Genomic DNA, 20,729 nt, shown 5'->3' with positions numbered 1-20,729 from the left:
GTCATAAAGTTGTCCATAATATCCTCTTATATTTGTTTAATCACTGAAGTAATAGTAGGTATGCCTCTCTTTTATCATTTCTAATATTTTTATTTGTGCCTTCCTTCTATTTCCTTGTTCTTCTTCCTAGAGATATTTCTATTTTATTAGTCTTTTCAAAGAACCATCTTTTGGCTTTATTGAGCTTTTGTATTGTTGTCTATTTTATCTCAATTTGTTTTTTACATTATTTCTTTTTTTGAGTTTGTTTTTCTAAAGTTTTTGAATTAGTTATATAGCCTACTAGGCTTAAAACTTCCTTTTTTTTCGAATGTATGTGTTTAAGGAAATAAAATTTCTTCTAAGTACCTCTATAGCTGCATCAACAAATAGTGGAATATCTCATAATTGTAATTTTTCATTATTGCTCATAAATAATTGTTTAGTAACTGCTACAATTTGTTTGAGCAATGAGTTGTTTAGAAATGCATTTTTAAATTTACAGACATGAGCCTTTTAAATTATTGTTTTGTTATTGAATTCTAACCTAATTGTATTGTGATCACAAAAGCGTTAGAATCAAATCTTTGGCTTAGCATGTAGTCAAATTTTATAAATGTCTCGTGTGTACCTAAAGAAAATATATTTTCCTATTGTTGGATGAAGTATGCTATTTATGTCCAGTAGATCAGGTGTGTTAAGTGTACTGTTCAAAGTCTTGTGTACTTATTTGGCTCATTGTTGACTTGATATTGGCTAAAATTTCCCACTATGATGGTAGATACGTCACTTTTCCTTGTAGGTATGTAAATTTTTGCTTTTTATTTTATCTTTTAGTGCATATAACTTTAGAATTATTAAGATTTTTTGAAGAATTGAGACTTTGTTTGTAGTGACCTTGTTTCTCACTTGTAATGCTTTTCAACTTATGTTCTGTCTTATATTAATATGTTCATGTATCTTTAACCTTTGATTTTCAAGGCCTTAGAATTATTTTTCATTGACTTCTGGCTTCTGCTATTGCAGTTGAGAAGTCTGCTCTCTGTCTAATGGATTTTCCTTCTCTAGGTAATCATTATTTTCTCTGTAGCTGTTTTAAGAAGTTCAACCTTACCTATTGAGCTATACAAACTTTGCTATTGTAAGTTTCTTTATATTTATCCTACTTTTGATTTATTATAGTTCCTGAATCTGACGATTAAAGCCTTTCATAAATTCTGAAAATTCAGTTACTATCTTTTCAAATCCTGGTTTTCTCTCATTCTCTTTCTTCTTTCTTTTTAAATTTCCATAATAGAAACATGCCACCATTTCATTCTATCCTTCCCGATGCTTCAAATCTTTTCACATTTCCTATCTTTTTATTTCCCATGACTCATTCTAGACTATTTTTTCAAATGTTTCTTTCAGTTTTCTAGTTCTCTCATCATCTGTGTTTAAATTTTTTTAATTACTAAAATCCTACTATCTAGAGGAAAGTACCATTGTATACTATATTCTACCATTTCTGCATTATTGCATCCATAACTGGCTGTGTAATCTGTTGGGTGCAGTACAAAATGAATATGGAGGGCCTCTGGTTCAAAAGCCAAGGGAAAAATACCATTAAAAGTATTAAATATAAAGCTTTTCCTTTCTTCTGTAGTTACTCTCTACCCGTCATGGCACTTTTTATTTGGAATATAATGTCATGCTCCCTTGGACATGAGAATACTCTTGGGTCAAGTACAAACTCATATAGTCACCAGGTTTAGCGTGTGTGCAGCCCATTAGCTGCTCAATTTTCCCTCTCAACAGTCATTGGACTGACATATAATACTTCAACCAGGGGTGGGGTCTGAAGAAGTCAAACCAGACATCTTCCCTTACAGTGGACCTACCACCTCAACCCATAGCTGATAGGCAACCCTCAAGGATATTGCAACCTCTGCACTGTGACACCCTTGGTACCTGGATTGGGGGTGGGTGTGACACCCTTGGTACCTGCCTAGATGAGGCCTCCATCAGCCACACCATAATTTTGCTAGCTGGGGTTCGGGGAGGACAATTGCTGGCATGCCTTACTTCAAGATGTCACAGGACTTAAACACCCTATGCTGACCCTCCTCATACCTGAGCCCAGAACTAGTTTTCAGGACAAGGAGTGAGAAGGGAAAGGCCAGGCAGGACCCAAGGTGCCAGGGCGTAATGAGTGGGTGGCCAAGAGCCTGTCCCATGGGAAAGATAAGTAATAGGAGACAGTACTGCATGAGCCAAACCTCCAAGTGCATGCTTCATTTTCCTATCCTACTTCACGTACAAACCACAAGTTCAAAGATACATTTATTAAGAATTTCAAGACAGGGCTTCCCTGGTGGCGCAGTGGTTGAGAGTCCGCCTGTCGATGCAGGGGACACGGGTTCGTGCCCAGGTCCGGGAGGATCCCACATGCCGCAGAGCGGCTGGGCCCGTGAGCCATGCGCTCCACAGCAGGAGACGCCACAACAGTGAGAGGCCCACGAACCGGGGGAAAAAAAAAAAAAAAAGAATTTCAAGACAGAGACTGCAAAGCATTAAACCTCAAGTACAAGGCCCTGCTGAGCATTGCCTCTCTTCCCTGGGCTTTCCTAACCTATTGACTCTGCCCACAAACCAGAATTCTGACCCGAGGGAAGAGAATTCATGGATCAGGTACTGTATTAGCATCTAAACTCTCTTGCTTTATTCTCTCTCTCCCCTAGGGTTAGAATACAGAAAAGGAAGGGAGAAGGATCCAAGGGGTCATGCTCAAATTATCATCTTTTTCAAATTCACTGTAACAATGTTCTGCTTCATCAGTCTATCCCAGTACTCTCTGCCTACTATCTGTCTATCCACTTAAACTGCTTTGGCAACGTTACTGAAAGTTTAATGGGATTTTTTTAGTCCTTTTACTGTTTGATTTCTGTACCACATTTAATGCTGGGTATCACTTATTTCTTCTTAAAACTCTCTCATTCCTTCACTAACCTAATACCAGTATCTTCTCTGTCTTTCTTTTTATTATACATTATTGTTAACTATAGTCACCATGCTGTACATTAGATCCCTAAAACTTACTCATCTGCTTCCTTTGCTGTGCAGAAACATTTTAGTTTAATGTATTCTTACTTTTTGATTTTTACTTTTGTTGCTTATGCTTTTGATGTCATATCCAAAAACTCATTACTAAGCCTGATATCAGAGAGATTCTTCCCTATGTTTTCTTCTAGGAGTTTCACAGTTTCGGGTATAATATTTAAGTTCTCAGTCCATTTTGAGTTGATTTTTTTTTAATTTATTTATTTTTGGCTGTGTTGGATCTTTGTTGCTGTGCGCGGGCTTTCTTTAGTTGTGGCGAGTGGGGGCTACTCTGTTGTGGTGTGTGGGCTTCTCATTGCAGTGGCTTCTCTTGTTGTGGAGCACGGGCTCTAGGTGTGTGGGCTTCAGTAGTTGTGACACATGGGCTCAGTAGTTGTGGCTTGCAGGCTCTAGAGTGCAGGCTCAGTAGTTGTGACGCATGGGCTTAGTTGCTCCGTGGCATGTGGGATCTTCCCAGACCGGGCTCAAACCCTTGTCCCCTGCATTGGCAGGCAGATTCTTAACCACTACACTACCAGGGAAGTCCTTGAGTTGATCTTTTGAGTGGTATAAGGTAAGGGTCCAGTTTCATTGTTTTGCATATGGATATCCAATTTTTCCAACACTATCTCTTCTTTGCCCATATCCTGTTCTTGGTGCCCTTGTCAAACATTAGTTGACCATATTTGTGAGGGTTTAATTCTGTGCCCTTATTCTGTTCCATTGCTCCATGTATCTATTTTAATGCCAGTACCATACCGTTTTGATTACTATAGATTTGTATTGTACTTTGAAATCAGGAAATGTGATGCCTCTGGCTTTCTTTCTCAAGATTGCTTTGACTCTTTGGGGTCTTTGGGGCTCCATATGTATTTCAGAATTGTTTCTTCTATTCCTGTGAAAATTCCATTGGATATTTGATATGAATTTCATTGACTCTATATAAGATTTTGGGTAGTATGAACATTTTAACAATATTAACTCTTCCAATCCATGAACATGGGATATTTTTCCATTTATTTAAGTGTTCCTCAGTTTCTTTCATCAATGTCTTATAATTTTTGGTATATAGATATTTCACTTCCATGGTTAAATTTATTCCTGTACTTTATTATTTGTGTTGCTATTGTTGCTTTCTTTATTTCTTTTTCAGATAGTTTATCATTAGTATATAGAAATGCAACTGATTTCTGCATGTTGATTTTGTATGCTGCAACTTTCCTGAATTTATTGATTAGTTCTAACAATTTTGGGGTGGACTCTTTAGGATTTTCTATATACAAGATTATATCATCAACAAACAGAGACAATTTAATTTCTTTCTTTCCAATTCAGATGCCTTATTTTTCTTTTTCTTGCCTGATTGCTTTCTCTAGGACTTCAGTTATTATGTTGAATAGAAATGGTGAGAATGAGTGCCCTTGTCTTGTTCCTGACCTTAAAGGAAAAGCTTTCAACCTTTCATGACTGAGTAGATGTTAGCTGTGGTGTGTCATATCTTTCCTTTATTATGATGAAGTATGTTCCTTCTATATCCAATTTGTTGAGGGTTTTTATCAATCAAGGATAATGTATTTTGTCAAATGCTTTTTCTGCATATATTGAGAAGATCAAATGATTTTTGTCTTTCAGTCTATTAATGTGGTTATCACATTGATTTATTTTCCTATATTGCATTCCAGGGACAAATCTCACTTGATCATTGTGTATGATCCTTTTAATATGCTGTTGAATTTGGTTTGCTAGTATGTCACTGAGAATTTTTGGATCTGTATTCATCAGGGATGTTGGCCTGTAGTTTTCTTTTCTTGTAGTGCCCTTATCTGGTTTTGATATTGGAGTAATGCTGCACTTGCAAAAAGAGTTTTGAAATATCCACTCCTCTTCAGTTTTTTGGAAGAGTTTGGAAAGAATTGGTATCAATTCTTCCTTAAATGCTTGGTAGAATTCACCAATGAAGCCATCAAATACTGGGCTTTTTCTTTGTTGGGAGATTTTTGTTTACTAATTCAAGCTTCTGACTCATAATTGGTTTGTCTGATACTCTGCTTCTTCATGATTTATTCTTGGTAGGTCATATATTTTTAGGAATTTATCCATTTCTACTAGATTGTCCAATATTTTGGCCTAATTGTTCATAGTAGTCTTTTATGATTTCTTTAAAAATTTCTGTAGAATTGGTAGTGATTTTCTCATTTTCATTTCTGATTTCAGTAATTTGAGTCTTCTTTTTTCGTAGGTAGTCTAGCTAAAGTTTTGCCAATTTTGTTTATCTTTTAAAAAAATTCTTAGTTTTATTCTTTTTTTGGTCTCTTATTTCTGTTCTATTTCACTGTTATTTCCTCTCCTTTGCTAATTTTGAATTTAGTTTCTTTCTTTTTTTTTTCTATTTTCTTCAGGTATAAAGTTATATTGTTTATTTGAGGTCTTTCTTTTTTCTGAGTGTGGGCATTTATCACTATAAATATCCTTTCTTGACTTGAACTTTTATTGCTCCATCCCATAAGTTTTGTTATGTTGTGTTTTTATTTTCATTGTTTTAAGATATTTTTTGTTTTTCCTTTTTTATTTCATCTTTGACCCATTGGTTGTTCAGAAGTGTGTTGTTTAATTTACACATATTTGTGAATTTTCTAGTATTCCCTCTGTTATTGATCTAGTTTAATACCATGGTATGAAAAGATGAAGAAAAATCAGAAAAGATACTTGGTATGATTTCAATCTTTTAAAATTTGCTAAGACTTGTTTTTACCTCACATTTGATCTATCCTGAAGAATGTTCCATGTGTGCTTGAGAAGACTGTGCATTCTGCTGTTGGATGGAATGTTCTTTAGGCCCATTTGGTGTAAAGTATAGTTCAAGTACAACATTCCTTTATTGATTTTCTGTCTAGATGATCTATCCATTGTTGAAAATGGAATCCTCTACTATTATTACATTGTTGTGTATTTCTCCTTTTAGATCTGTTAGTTTTGCTTAGTATATTAGGTGCTCTGATGTTGAGTGCATATATATTTACAACTGTTATTTTCTCTTGAATAATTGGTTTTTATCATTATATATTGAATTTCTTTGTCTCTTGTTACACTTTTTTACTTAAAGTCTATTTTTCCTGATATAAGTATAGCTATCCTCGCTCTTTTTTTGGCTTTCATTTACCTGGACTATGTTTTACCATCCCTTCACTTTGAGCCTATATATGTCCTTGAAGCTGAGGTGAGTCTTTTATAGGCAGCATATAGTTGGGTCTTGTTTTTTTTTTAATCCATGCAGCCACTGTATGCCTTTTGATTGGAGAATTTTATCCATTTACATTTAAAGTAATTTTTTTAAGATAAGGACTTGTTAATGCTGCTTCATTAATTATATTCTGGCTCTTTTATATCCCTTTGTTCCTTTCTTCCTCTCTTGCTGTTCTTTTGTGAATTGATGATTTTCCATAGTGGTATTCTTTTACTCCCTTCTATTCATCTTGTATGTATCTACTATAACTGGTGTGTGTGTGGTTGAAACATCTTATAGATATAACAGATTGTCTTTTCTTTTTTTATTGAAATATAGTTGATACACAATATTGTGTTAGTTTCAGGTGTACAACAAAATGATTTAGTTTTATGTACATATATTTTTTTCAGATTATTTTCCATTATAGGTTATTAGTAGATTTTGAATATAGTTCCCTGTGCTATACAGTAAATCCTTGTTACTTATCTATTTTATGCAAAGTAGTTTGTATATGTTAATCCCACACTCCTAATTTATACCTGCTTCCCATTCCCCTTTGGTAACCATACGTTTATTTTCTATGTCTGTGAGTTAGTTTCTGTTTTGTATATAGATTCCATATATAAGTGGAATATAATATTTGTCTTTCTCTGACTTACTTCACTAAGTGTAATATTCTCTAGGTCCATCCATTATTGTGGCAAATGGCAATAATTCATTCTTTTTGTCTGAGTGATATTCCATTGTATATATGTACCACATCTTCTTTATCCATTCCTCTGTTGGTGGACATTTAGGTTGCTTCCATGTATTGGCTATTGTAAATAGTGCTGCTATGAACATTGGGGTGCATGTATCAAATTAGAGTTTTTGTCATTTCTGGATATATACCCAGGAGTGGGATAGCTGGATCATATGGTAGCTCTGTTTTTGTTTTTTCAAGGAACTTCCTTATTGTTTTCTATAGTGGCTGCACCAATTTGTATTCCTACCAACAATTTAGGAGGGTTACCTTTTCTCCACACCCTCTCCAGCATTTATTAACTGTAGGCTTTTGATGATAGCCATTCTGACCAGTGTAGGGTGATACTTCATTGTGGTTTTGATTTGCATTTCTTTTAATAATTAGCAGCATTCAGCCTCTTTTATGTGCCTGTTGGCCATCTCTATGTCTTCTTTGGAGAAATGTCTATTTAGAGGTATTTTGCCCAATTTTTGATTGGGTTGTTTGTTTTTATTATATTGAGTTGTATGAACCACTTGTATATTTTGGATATTAACCCTTTCTCAGTTGCATCATTTGCAGATATTTCTCCCTTTCCATAGGTTGTCTTTTCATTTTGTTGATGGTTTCCTTTGCTGTGCAATAGCTTTTAAGTTTAATTGGGTGCCATTTGTTTATTTTTGCTTTTATTTCTTTTGCCTTGGGAGACTGATCTAAGAAAACATTGGTACAATTTATGTCAGAGAATGTTCTACCTATGTTCTCTTCTAGGAGTTTTATGATGTACTATTTTATATTTAGGTCTTTAAACTATTTTCAGGTATTTTTTAATATGGTGTGAGGGAGTGTTCTAATTTCGTTGATTTACATGTAGCTGTCCAGCTTTCCCAATACCACTTGTTGAAGAAACTGCCTTTTCACCATTATATATTCTTGCCTCCTTTGTTACAGATTATTTGACCATAGGTGTGTGGGTTTGTTTCTGAGATCTCTGTTCTGATCCATTGATCTACACATCTGTTTTTGTGCCAATACCACATGTTTTGATTATGTAGCTTTGTAGGATAGTCTGAAGTCTGAGGGTTATGCCTCCAGCTTGGTTCTTTTTCCTCAGGATTACTTTCGCAATTCTGGGTCTTTTGTAGTTCCATATAAGTTTTAGGATTATTTGTTCTAGTTCTGTGAAAAAATGTCACGGGTATTTTGATAGGGATTGCACTAAATCTGTAGATTGCTTTGGGTAGTATGGCCATTTTAACAATATTAACTCTTCCCATCCAAGAGCATGGGCTATCTTTCCATTTCTTTAAATTACCTTCAATTTACTTTATCAGTGTTTTTTTGTTTTTGTTTTGTTTTGTTTTGTTTTTGCGGTATGCGGGCCTCTCACTGTTGTGGCCTCTCCCATTGCAGAGCATAGGCTCCGGATGCACAGGCTCAGCGGCCATGGCTCACAGGCCTAGCCACTCCGCGGCATGTGGGATCTTCCCGGACTGGGGCACAAACCCGTGTCCCCTGCATTGGCAGGCGGACTCTCAACCACTGCGCCACCAGGGAAGCCCTATCAGTGTTTTATAGTTTTCAATGCATAGATTTTTCACCTCCTTTGTTAAGTTTGTTCCTATTTTTTTGAATGAGATTTTTCAACAGGACTGTTTTTTCACTTTCTCTGTCTGATATTTCATTGTTAGTATAAAAATGCAACAGATTTCTATATATTAATATTTTATCCTGCTACCTTGCTGAATTCATTTATTAGTTCTAATAGTTTTTGTGTGGAGACTTTAGTATTCTCTATATAGAGTATCATGTCATCTGCAGATAGTGACAGTTTTACTTCTTCCCTTCCAATTTGGATATCTTTTATTTATGTCTCTTGTCTGATTGCTGTGGGTAGGACATCCAATACTATGTTGAAGAGAAATGGTGAGTGCGGGGATCCTTGTCTTATTGCAGATTTTAGTGGGAAGGGTTTCAGCTTTTCAGCATTGAGCATTATGTTGGCTGTCGGTTTGTCATAAATGGCTTTTATTATATTGAGATATGTTCCACATATACCCACTTTGGTGAGAGTTTTTATCTTGGATGTTGAATTTTGTCAAATGCTTTCTCTGTGTCTATTGAGATGATTATTTGTTTTTTGTCTTTACTTTTCTAAATGAGGTGGCTGTGTTGCTGCCTGGGAGCAGGGCTGCCAAATTTGGTGCTAAGCTGTGGTGTGGAGTGGATGGAACCACGGCACTCTGACTGGCTCCTTGCTGTATACTCCTGTCCAGGGCCTGTCCATCCGAGATTTAGAGCCTAGCCCCACGTTCTTGTGGTGCAGCCCTGTGTGCACACTGACAGTGTCTGCTACATCTGGACTCACCACCACTGTGCACACATGCTGATAATGGGCTCTGAGGCTCCCCCTAGTCATACCCCATGTTCTTCAGTTGTCTCTGCTTAGCTAGAGTCCTCTGCCAGGGCCTGTCTTCCCAAGATTCAGTGCTTGTCCACTCTGTATTCTTGTGACATCACCCAGTGTGCCCACTGACATCTGCCAGGTTTGATGTGCTGCTCCCATGTGTGTGCTGACAGTGATCTCTGCGGTTCTGCCCAGATCATACCCAAGGTGTCCCATCTGTCTCTGCATAGGTAGAATGAATCTTTGCTAGAGTTTGCACCAGGCAGTGGTGTACAGAGAGCAGGGCAAGGGTGTTTGCCCCTTCAGACTGGGAAGTGCTGCAAGGCAGCAGCCACCAGTGCAAGTCTCTCTCTCCTCCTTGATTGTTAGCAAGCCAGCATGTGTGCACTCCTTGCGAGCAGAGTCTAGGCTTCTCCAGTCCTTCTGTCTGTCTCAGTGGATTTCCCAGCAGGTAAGTGGGCTCCCTAGGACAGCCAGTGAGGACCTTCTCTTCCTTACAGATACCTTCCATGGGTGCCGGTCCTGACCTGATGTGCTTCTTTTTTCTGTCCTACCCAGTTATGTGGAGATCTTTCTTGCAGTTTTGGTTGTTAGGAGATCTTCTGCCAGTTTTCAATGAGACTTGTTCCACATGTAGATGTATTTTTGATGTGTTTGTGAGGGAAGGTGAGCTCCACATCCTCCTACTCTGTTATCTTGATCCCTCTCCAAAATCTATAGCAGATTATTTCAAGCTAATAACTACTTATATTCTATTGCATACAAAACCTCTACCCTTTTACTATCCCTCCATATTTTATGTTTTTGATGTCACAATTTACATCTCTTTATATTCTGTTTCTACTGACACATTATTGTTGCCATAACTGTTTTTAATACATTTTGCCCTTTAACATTTATGCTAGAGGTAAGTGGTTAACACATCACCTTATTAAAATATTAACATATTCCGAATCTGACTATATACTTGCCTTTAACAGTGTGTTGGATATTTTCATATGTTTTCATTTTACTAATTAAAGGCCTTTCATTTCAGCTTTAAGAACTTTTCAGCATTTCTTGTGAGACAGATCTTGTGATGATGAACTTCCTCAGATTTTATTTGTTTGGGAAAAGCTTTATCTTGCATTCATTTTGAAGGACAAATTACCTGGGTAAAGTGTTCTTTACTGACAATTTATTTTTCTTGCAGCACTTTGAATATATCTTCCCTGGCCTACTCTCCCCTGGCCTGCAAAGTTTTTCCTAGAAATCCACTGTTAGCCTTATGGGGTTTTCCTTTTTGAGAGGATTTTTTTCTCTTGCTGCTTTTAAAATTTTCTTTTTTGTCTTTAATTTTATACAGTTCCATCTTAATGATCTTGGAAAAGATCATTTGAGATTGAAATCTTGGGATGACCTATTAGCTTCATGAACTTTGATGTCAAATCTCTCCCCAGGTTTGGGAAACTCTCAGCTATCACACATTTTTAATAAGCCTCTGCCTCTTTCTCCCCATCGTTTCCTTATGGGACTCCAATGATGCATAGATTGTTTCTCTTAATGGTGTCCTATAAATCTCATAGGCTTTTGTCATTCCTTTTTATTCTTTTTGCTCTTCTGACTAGATAATTTCAAAAGATCTGTCTTTGAGTTCACTGATTATTTCTTCTGCTTGTTCCAGTCTGCTGTTGAAGCTCTCTTATAAATTCTTCACTGCAGTCATTGTATTCCTTAGGGCCACAATTTGTTTCTTCCTTATGTTTTCTACCTCTTTGTTGAACTTCTCATTTTGTTCTAGTATTGTTTTTCTAATTTCATTAAATTGCTTGTCTTTTTTCTCTCATAGCTCTCTGAGCATCTTTAGAACCCTATTTTGAATTCTTTATCAGGCTATTCGTGTATATATATCTATTTCCTTAGGGGCCATTGCTGGAGTTTACTATGTTCCTTAAGTGGTGTCATGTTTCCCTGATTCTTCATGGACCCTGTAGCCTGTGTAGGTGTCTGCACATTTGAAGTCACCACTTCCAGTTGTCACAGAGTGACTTCATTAAGAAAAGACCTTCACCTGTGGTTGTGCATGCTGGAGCATGCTGTGACTGCAGGTCTAGTGGTGTGGGGGGCCATGTGCAGGGGTAAGTAGTGGCTCTGGATCCAGTGGGGCATGTTTCATCAGCGCAGGCCACTGGGGTCCAAAACATCAAGAATTGCATTGTGTTTACCAAATGCTGCAGAGTGACCAGGATGACTGCAAGGGCTGTGATAGTCCTCAGCAGTGCTTCCAGGTCCAGTAGCTAGGGACCAAAGCAGGCAGCACTGGTGGCCCAAGCCAGTACTGTACACATGCTCAGCTGCAGGGGTTAGTTTTAGGTGCCTGTGTACTGGCAGGGGATTTTTTTGATAAACTTCATACTTTCTGAACTTTGGGCACATTTGCCTGTCAGGATTTATAGTACTTATTTTCAGTGGCTTTCTCATGTAACAGATTGAACATACAAAATATTTATTTCATTATGCGGTCTCAGAAACTCACTGCATGCACATTTACTGATTCCCCAAACATCTTCATTTTGTTTTGTACCTAATAATGTATTAAACACTATGCACAAATGAAAACACAGTCCTGAGTCATTGACTTTTAGAGATTATATGATTTAAAAAATACAGATATCTTTAAAGTGACAATAATTACTTTCTAAAAAACATATAACTAAACATACAAGTGAATGTTGCTCCTTTCAGAAAATTTACACTGAAAGGCTGAAAAATGAAGCATTTGCAGTGCTAATTGATAAATTTGGTTTTGACATAAATTAAAACATGTAAACTCTGTAGAATTCTTTTTTGGGGGGACCATGCTGTGTGGCATGCAGGATTTTAGTTCCCTGACCAGGGATTGAACCTGCACCCCCTGCACTGGAAACACGGAGTCTAAACCACTGGACCATCAGGGAAGTCCCTAAACTCTACAGACTTTTTAATGTGCATTGATCATGTCAAATTTTTAAAGAAGATTAATCATGCAACTTTGGCTATGTGAGCTTACAGTACTATTAAGAAAGTATATAGATTCGTGCCCTTCAGCCTTTTGTTGACAACACATGAGGATCAATAATTATATTTAATTATTGACATGAGTTTTTTTTAACATTTAGCATTTAATCATTTATGTATCTGTGATGGAATATAAAGAGAATATTCAAAGATTTATAAACATGTATGTTGAAAGTAGAATATTCAAACTAATATTTAACATGCTGTTTACTAAAATATGATTTCTCTTTTTCCCAACAGAAATTTCACTAACAATTTAACCCAGGTAAATCTTTTTGAAGTTTTTGTATATCTCTCATATATTATACTATATATTATTTCCATCATATCTTCCATATTTACTAGAAGAGGAATTTTCTAAATGAATTTTCAATAAAATTCGCTTAGAGAAGTGGTTACTCAAGTTATAGACTAAGATCCCCTGGTGTTCACAGACCTTTTTAGAAGGTCCACGAGGTCTACGCTTTTCCAGCTACATATCTGTGTGAGGATAGATTTCCCCCCATATACTTCCACCAAAATAACATATACCAACAGCTTGAATGTAGGAGCACAGATGATAAGCCAGCTCTCTTCTATTAAGGCAGATATTAAAGAGAATTTACAATGTAAAACAACCAATCTTCTTACTATTTTTTATCTTGGAAAATAATTATTTTTTTCATAAAAATATGTTAGTTAATGTTAATATGTAATAGGTCTATCATAAATTTTAAAATAAATTAATAAATATCTTTAAATATTCTCAATTTTAATTTGTTATATGGTAATAAATATTAATAGAGCTAACCCACATAAAACAACAGCTCTGTGGGATTCTCAATAATTTTTAAGCCTATGAAGGGGTTTTGAGATCCAAAAATTTTGACATCTGGATTGGAGGCTGATTAGAAGTATGACAGAGAGATATATTCAAAAATTTGAAAATTGAAATAAGGTGGTAATATTTGGAAACTTAAGCTCTATAAATATTTTCATTTTCTCAACATAGTGATTTAGTGGAAAGAAGAGGCAGAAAAATAATAAGAAGAAATAAACTTCCTATATTGGATCAAGATGGCTGAATGAGCTCATGTGTTCATATGTATCCATATCCCAGTCCCAGTTGGCATTATAGGATTATTTATTAAGTCTATAACTATAACAGTGAAAAAAAGGAAGAAAGAGTATTATCCGTGGATAAGGAATTTTAAGACAGAAAATAGAGAGAAACTTCTAAAAGTAGAATACCTATTACAGACCCAAATAATGCAGAATAGCCTCCATCTCACTCAAAACATACAGAAATGCCTTTACAAAATACGTATGTATAATAGTAGTGTAGACTTTTACATTAATATTGGTACACATGTGTATAGAATTTAAAAGCAAGTAAAGGAATTTCCTAGTTGTCAGAAGTAACTAAAGAACTAAAATCCAGAGTTAGAGAAGAATGAATTCAGAAGTAAGATAATTAGACAGAATATAAGCCCTAGTAGACAAAGGGTGATGTTTTAACATTTGTGTGGGAATAGAAAATGAAGCCTCCAACCTATGGGAGAGGGAGGAGCTGAAACTAATCTCCCTACATGAAGCTAGGATTTATGAAAAGTCTGTAAAATGAGAACTAGTAAGGCTTCACTCACTGTCTTAGAGTAATTTCAAATAAATGATACATCCTTTTGGGGGCCATAAATGGACAAGGAGTTACCTTCACAGAGTTTCAGGTGGATGCCCAAGTTAAACATCTCTCAAGAGGTTGAGGAACCTAGAGCCGAGTAGTAAACACAAAAATACAAGCAGTGAAACACATAGGGTGCAGGCAGAGGTGATTATAAAATCCATTTCATAACCAAGGGTGTATAGGACTCTCATAGAAAACAAACCCTCTGAAAATAATCTCAAAATAAAAGCTATAGACCACAAAAAAAATACAAAACTGCCTGGAATAGACACACACATAAACCTTCTCACACATTTGGAGAAAGTTCATACTTTTCAAAACTAAAGATGAGAACCATCTGAAAGATGATTAAATCCATATTTTAAATGGTCACAAAGATAAAAGAAGGGATAAAAACAAAGAAAACAAGAATGAGGATTATGCATAATTGTACATCATTGAAAATATCCTATATATATGTCTTAAGATGAAAAAATAGGCATCTAAAAACAAAAATTCAGGTTAAATAAAAGACTACATACAGTTGAGAAAATTGCAGAATTAGTGATTTGGAATGGGAATCATGCAGAATGCAGAATATAAAAATGAAAAGATGGAAAAGCATCGATGAAATATGAACATGCAGCCTGTGCAAAGGAGACCCCAAACACAGTAAGTTAAAAAAATGAGAAGACAGAGAAATATGTAGCAGATGAAGGAGCAAGGTAAAAACCCACCAGACCAAATGAATGAAGAGGAAATAGGCAGTCTACCTGAAAAATAATTCAGAGTAATGATAGAAAAGATGATCCAAAATCTCAGAAATAGAATGGAGAAAATACAAGAAATGTTTAACAAGGACCTAGAAGAACTACAGAGCAAACAATGATGAACAACACAATAATGAAATTAAAAATACTATTCAAGGAATCCATACCAGAATAACTGAGGGAGAAGAATGGATAAGTGAGCTGGAAGACAAAATGGTGGAAATGACTACCGAGGAGCAGAATAAAGAAAAAACAATGAAAAGAATTGAAGAGAATCTTAGAAACCTCCAGGACAACACTAAACGCACCAACATTCAAATTATAGGGGTCCCAGAAGAAGAAGAGAAAAAGAAAGGGACTGAGACAATATTTGAAGAGATTATAGTTGAAAACTTTCCTACCATGGGAAAGGAAATAGTCAATCAAGTCCAGGAAGTGAACAGAGTCCCATACAGGATAAATCCAAGGAAAAACAAACCAAGACACCTATTAATCAAATGATCAAAAATTAAATACAAAGAAAAATATTAAAAAGCAGCAATGAAAAGCCAACAAATAACATACAAGGGAATCCCCATAAGGTTAACAGCTGATCTTTCAGCAGAAACTCTGCAAGCCGAGAGAGAGTGACAGGACATATTTAAAATGATGAAAGGGAAAAACCTGAAACGAAGATTACTCTAGCCATCAAGGATCTCATTCAGATTCAATGGAGAAATCAAAAGCTTTACAGACAAGCAAAAGTTAAGACAATTCACCACCAAACCAGCTTTACAACAAATGCTAAAGAAACTTCTCTAGGCAGGAAACACGAGAAGAAACAGACCTACAAAAACAAACCCAAAACAATTTAAAAAATAGTAATAGGAACATACATATCGATAACTACCTTAAATGTAAATGGATTACATGCTCCAACCAAAAGACATAGACTGGCTGAATGGATACAAAAACAAGACCCATATATATGCTGTTTACATGAGACCCACTTCAGACCTAGGGACACATACAGACTGAAAGTGAGGGGATGGAAAAAGATATTGCATGCAAATGGAAATCAAAAGAAAGCTGGAGTAGCAAAACTCATATCAGACAAAATAGATTTTAAAATAAAGACTATTACAATAGACAATGAAGGAAACTACATAATGATCAAAGGATCAATCCAAGAGGAAGATACACCAATTGTAAATATTTATGCACCCAACATAGGAGCACCTCAATACATAAGGCAAATGCTAACAGCCATATGAGGGGAAATTGACAGTACCACAATAATAGTAGGGGTCTTTAACACATCACTTACACCAATGGACAGATCGTCCAAACAGAAAATAAATAAGGAAACACAAGCTTTAAATGGCACATTAGACCAGATGGGCTTAATTAATATTTATAGGACATTCCATCCAAAAACAACAGAATACACTTCTCAAGTGCACATGGAACATTCTCCAGATAGATCATATCTTGAGTCACAAATCACGCCTAGGTAAATTACAGAAAATTGAAATTGTATCAAGTATCTTTTCTGACCACAAGGCTATGAGACTAGATATCAATTACAGAAAAAAAAACTGTAAAATATACAAATACATAGAGGCTAAACAATATGCTACTAAATAACTGAGAGATCACTGAAGAAATCAAAGAGGAAATCCAAAAATACTTAAAAACAAATGACACTGAAAACATGATGACCCAAAATCTATGGGATGCAGCAAAAGCAATTCTAAGAGGGAAGTTTATTGCAATGCAATCTTATCTCAAGAAATAAGAAAAATCTCAAATAAACAACCTAACCTTAACGTAAAGCAATTAGAGAAAGGAGAACAACAAAAAAAAACACCCAAAGTTAGCAGAAGGAAAGAAATCATAAAGATCAGATCAGAAATAAATGAAAAAGAGATGAAGAAGTAATAGCAAAGATCAATGAAACTAAAAGTTCGTTCTTTGAGAAGATAACCAAAATTGATAAACCATTAGCTAGGCTCATGAAGAAAAAAAGGGAGAAGATTCAAATCAACAGAATTAGAAATGAAAAAGTAGAAGTAACAACTGACACTGCAGAAATACAAAGGATCATGAGACACTACTACAAGCAACTCTATGCCAATAAAATGGACAACCTGGAAGAAATGGACAAATTCTTAGAAAACTACAACCTTCCAAGACTGAACCAGGAAGAAATAGAAAATATGAACAGACCAATCACTAGCACTGAAACTGTGCTTAAAAATCTTCCAACAAAGAAGAGCCCAGGACCAGATGGCTTCACAGGTGAATTCTAGCAAACATTTAGAGAAGAGCTAACACCTTTCCTTCTCAAGCTCTTCCAAAATATAGTGGAGGGAAGAATACTCCCAAACTCGTTCTACGAGGCCACCATCACCCTGATACCAACACCAGACAAAGATGTCACAAAGAAAGAAAACTACAGGTTAATATCACTGATGAACATAGATGAATAAATCCTCAACAAAATACCAGAAAACAGAATCCAGCAGCACATTAAAAGGATCATACACCATGATCAAGTGGGGTTTATCCCAGGAATGCAATGATTCTTCTATATACGCAAGTCAATCAATGTGATACACCATATTAACAAATTGAAGGATAAAAACCAAATGATAATCTCAATAGATATAGAAAAAGCTTTCAACAGAATTCAACATGTATTTATGATAAAAACTCTCCCGAAAGTGGGCATTGAGGGAACCTGCCTCAACATAATAAAGGCCATATATGACAAACCCACAGCAAGCATCATACTCAATGGTAAAAAACTGAAAGCATTTCCTCTAAGATCAGGAAACAGACAAGGTTGCCCAGTCTCACCACTATTATTCAACATAGTTTTGCAAATTCTAGTCACGGCAGTCAGAGAAGAACAAGAAATAAAAGGAATCCAAATCATAAAAGAATAAGTAAAATTGTCACTGTTCGCAGATGACATGATAGTATACATAGAAAATCCGAAAAATGCAACCAGAAAACTACTAGAGCTAATCAATGAATCTGGTAAAGTAGCAGGATACAAAATTAATGTACAAAAATCTCCTGCATTCCTATACACTAACAACGAAAAATCTGAAAGAGAAATTAGGAAACAATCCCAGTTACCACTGCAACAAAAAGAATAAAATACCTAGGAATAAACCTACCAAAGGAGACAAAAGACCTGTATGCAGAAAACTATAAGACACTGATGAAAGAAATCAAAGATGATACAAATAGATGGAGAGATATTCCATGTTCTTGAATTGGAAGAATAAACATTGTGAAAATGACTGTACTACCCAAAGCAATCTACAGATTCAATGCAATCCCTATCAAACTACCAATGGCATTTTTCACAGAACAAGAATAAAAAATTTCACAATTTGTATGGAAACACAAAAGACCCCAAACAGCCAAAGCAATTTTGAGAAAGAAAATGGAGCTGGAAGAATCAGGCTCCCTGACTTCTGACTATACTACAAAGCTACAGTAATCAAGACAGTTTAGTACTGGCACAAAAACAGAAATATAGATCAATGGAACAGGATAGAAACCCAGAGATAAACGCATGCACATATGGTCACTTTATCTTTGTTAAATGAGGCAAGAATATACAATGGAGAAAAGAAAACCTCTTCAATAAGTGGAGATGCGAAAACTGGTCAGCTACATGTAAAAGAATGAAATTAGAACACTTCCTAACACGATACACAAAAATAAACTCAAAATGGATTAAAGACATAAAAGTAAGGCCAGACACTATAAAACTTGTAGAGGAAAACATAGGCAGCACTCTATGAAATAAATCACAGCAAGATCCTTTTGACCCACCTCCTAGAGTAATGGAAATAAAAGCAAAAATAAACAAATGGGACCTAATGAAACTTAAAACTTTTGCACAGCAAAGGAAGCCATAAACAATACAAAAAGACAACCCTCAGAATGGGAGAAAATATTTGCAAATGAAACAAGTGACAAAAGAATCTCCAAATATACAAGCAGCTCAATATCAAATAAAAAACCCAATCCAAAAATGGGTGGAAGACCTAAATAGACATTTCTCCAAAGTAGATATACAGATTGTCAACAAACACATGAAAGGATGCTCAACATCACTAATCATTAGAGAAATGCAAGTCAAAACCACAATGAGGGGCTTCCCTCATGGCGCAGTTGTTGAGAGTCCACCTGCCGATGCCGGGGACACGGGTTCATGCCCCGGTCTGGGAGGATCCCAAGTGCTGCGGAGCGGCTGGGCCCGTGAGCCATGGCCGCTGACCTTGCGCGTCCGGAGCCTGTGCTTTGCAATGGGAGAGGCCACAACAGTGAGAGGCCAGTGTACCCCCTCCCAAAAAAAACACAATAAGGTATCACGTCACATGGTTCAGAGTGGCTATCATCAAAAAATCTACAAACAAAAACTGCTGGAGAGGGTGTGGAGAAAAGGGAACACTCTTGCACTGTTGGTGCGAATGTAAATTGATACAGCTGCTATAGAGAACAGTATGGAGGTTCCTTAAAATAGGAACCTACTAAAAATAGAACTACCATACGACCCAGCAATCCCACTACTGGGCATATACCCTGAGAAAACCATCATTCAAAAAGAGATGTGTACCATAATGTTCACTGCCGCACTATTTACAATAGCCAGGACATGGAAGCAACCTAAGTGTCCATCGACAGATGAATGGATAAAGAAGATGTGGCACATATATGCAATGGAATATTACTCAGCCATAAAAAGAAATGAAATTGAGTTATTTGTAGTGAGGTGGATGGACCTAGAGCCTGTCATCCAGAGTGAAGTAAGTCAGAAAGAGTAAAACAAATACCATATGCTAACACATATATAGGGAATGTAAAAGAAAAAATAATGGTTCTGATGAACCTAGGGGCAGGATAGGAATAAAGATGTAGACGTAGAGAATGGACTTGATGATAAGTGGAGGGGGTGTTGGGGAAGCTGGGATGAAGTGAGTAGCATGGACATATATACACTACCAAATGTAAAATAGATAGCTAATGGGAAGCAGCTGCATAGCACAGGGAAATCAGCTCCATGCTTTGTGACCACCTAGAGGGGTGGGATAGGGAGGGTGGGAGGGAGGCTTAAGAGGGAGGGGATATGGGGATATATGTATACATATAGCTGATTTACTCTGTTATACAGTGCAAACTAACACAACATTGTAAAGCAATTATAGTCCAATAAAGATGTAAAAAAATTTAAATATTCAACAACCATTTCTAATAAAAACACTAAGCAAAACAAGTTTAGAAGGAAACTACTTAATTCTAAAAAAAAAATTTACTTCCCAAATAACTAACAGTAATTGTTATAAATTATGAGATATTTCGAATTCAATTAAAATCAGGAACTGGACAAATGTGCTCATAATCACCATTATTATTTAATATTGTATTGAACATAATAATGTAAGTAATAAATTAAGGAAAAGAAGTGTACAATATTATAAATTCATGATAGCAATACAGACTATAAAATACTTAAGAATAAATATAAGAAGACACAGAACCTGTATCAAGAACCACACTGAAATTTTGTCGAATGGCTTAAAAAAGATCTGTTTTTTAAAGTTTCTAACTGGACACCAGAGTCCAATTTTTGATTGAAAAAATATCTTAAAATTTATATGGAATAATGTAGTAAAATAAGCTGTCTTCTTGGAAGAAAACAAAAGTAGAATCCTTGCTTACACCACATACAAAAAAAAAAAAATCCCTTGGCATAGAAGACAAATGTAAAACAGAAAACCCTGGATGGTTGGCAGGAGAATCTTGAAGCTGTACTATATGGAATCAAGGGAAATCTTATTCAAGACTGGAAACCAGAATCTATG

The 20,729-nt window shown here is 35.8% G+C and overlaps 1 protein-coding gene across 1 annotated transcript in view; it reads left to right on the top strand.

Annotated features, from left to right (window-relative positions):
- The window catches only part of CATSPERE (catsper channel auxiliary subunit epsilon), a 239,501-nt gene that overhangs the window by 31,762 nt on the left and 187,010 nt on the right, over positions 1-20,729 (top strand). The window contains exon 6 of the mRNA XM_019920606.3: positions 12,691-12,715. Within this exon, the coding sequence (XP_019776165.3) occupies positions 12,691-12,715 (25 nt within the window). The remainder of the gene's footprint in view (positions 1-12,690; positions 12,716-20,729) is intronic.

The sequence above is a fragment of the Tursiops truncatus genome, chromosome 1 (assembly GCF_011762595.2).
Source record: "Tursiops truncatus isolate mTurTru1 chromosome 1, mTurTru1.mat.Y, whole genome shotgun sequence".
In the NCBI taxonomy this organism is placed as follows: domain Eukaryota; kingdom Metazoa; phylum Chordata; class Mammalia; order Artiodactyla; family Delphinidae; genus Tursiops; species Tursiops truncatus.
The sequence above is the reverse complement of the archived record's forward strand: the minus strand, read 5'-3'. Positions and strand labels throughout refer to the sequence as shown.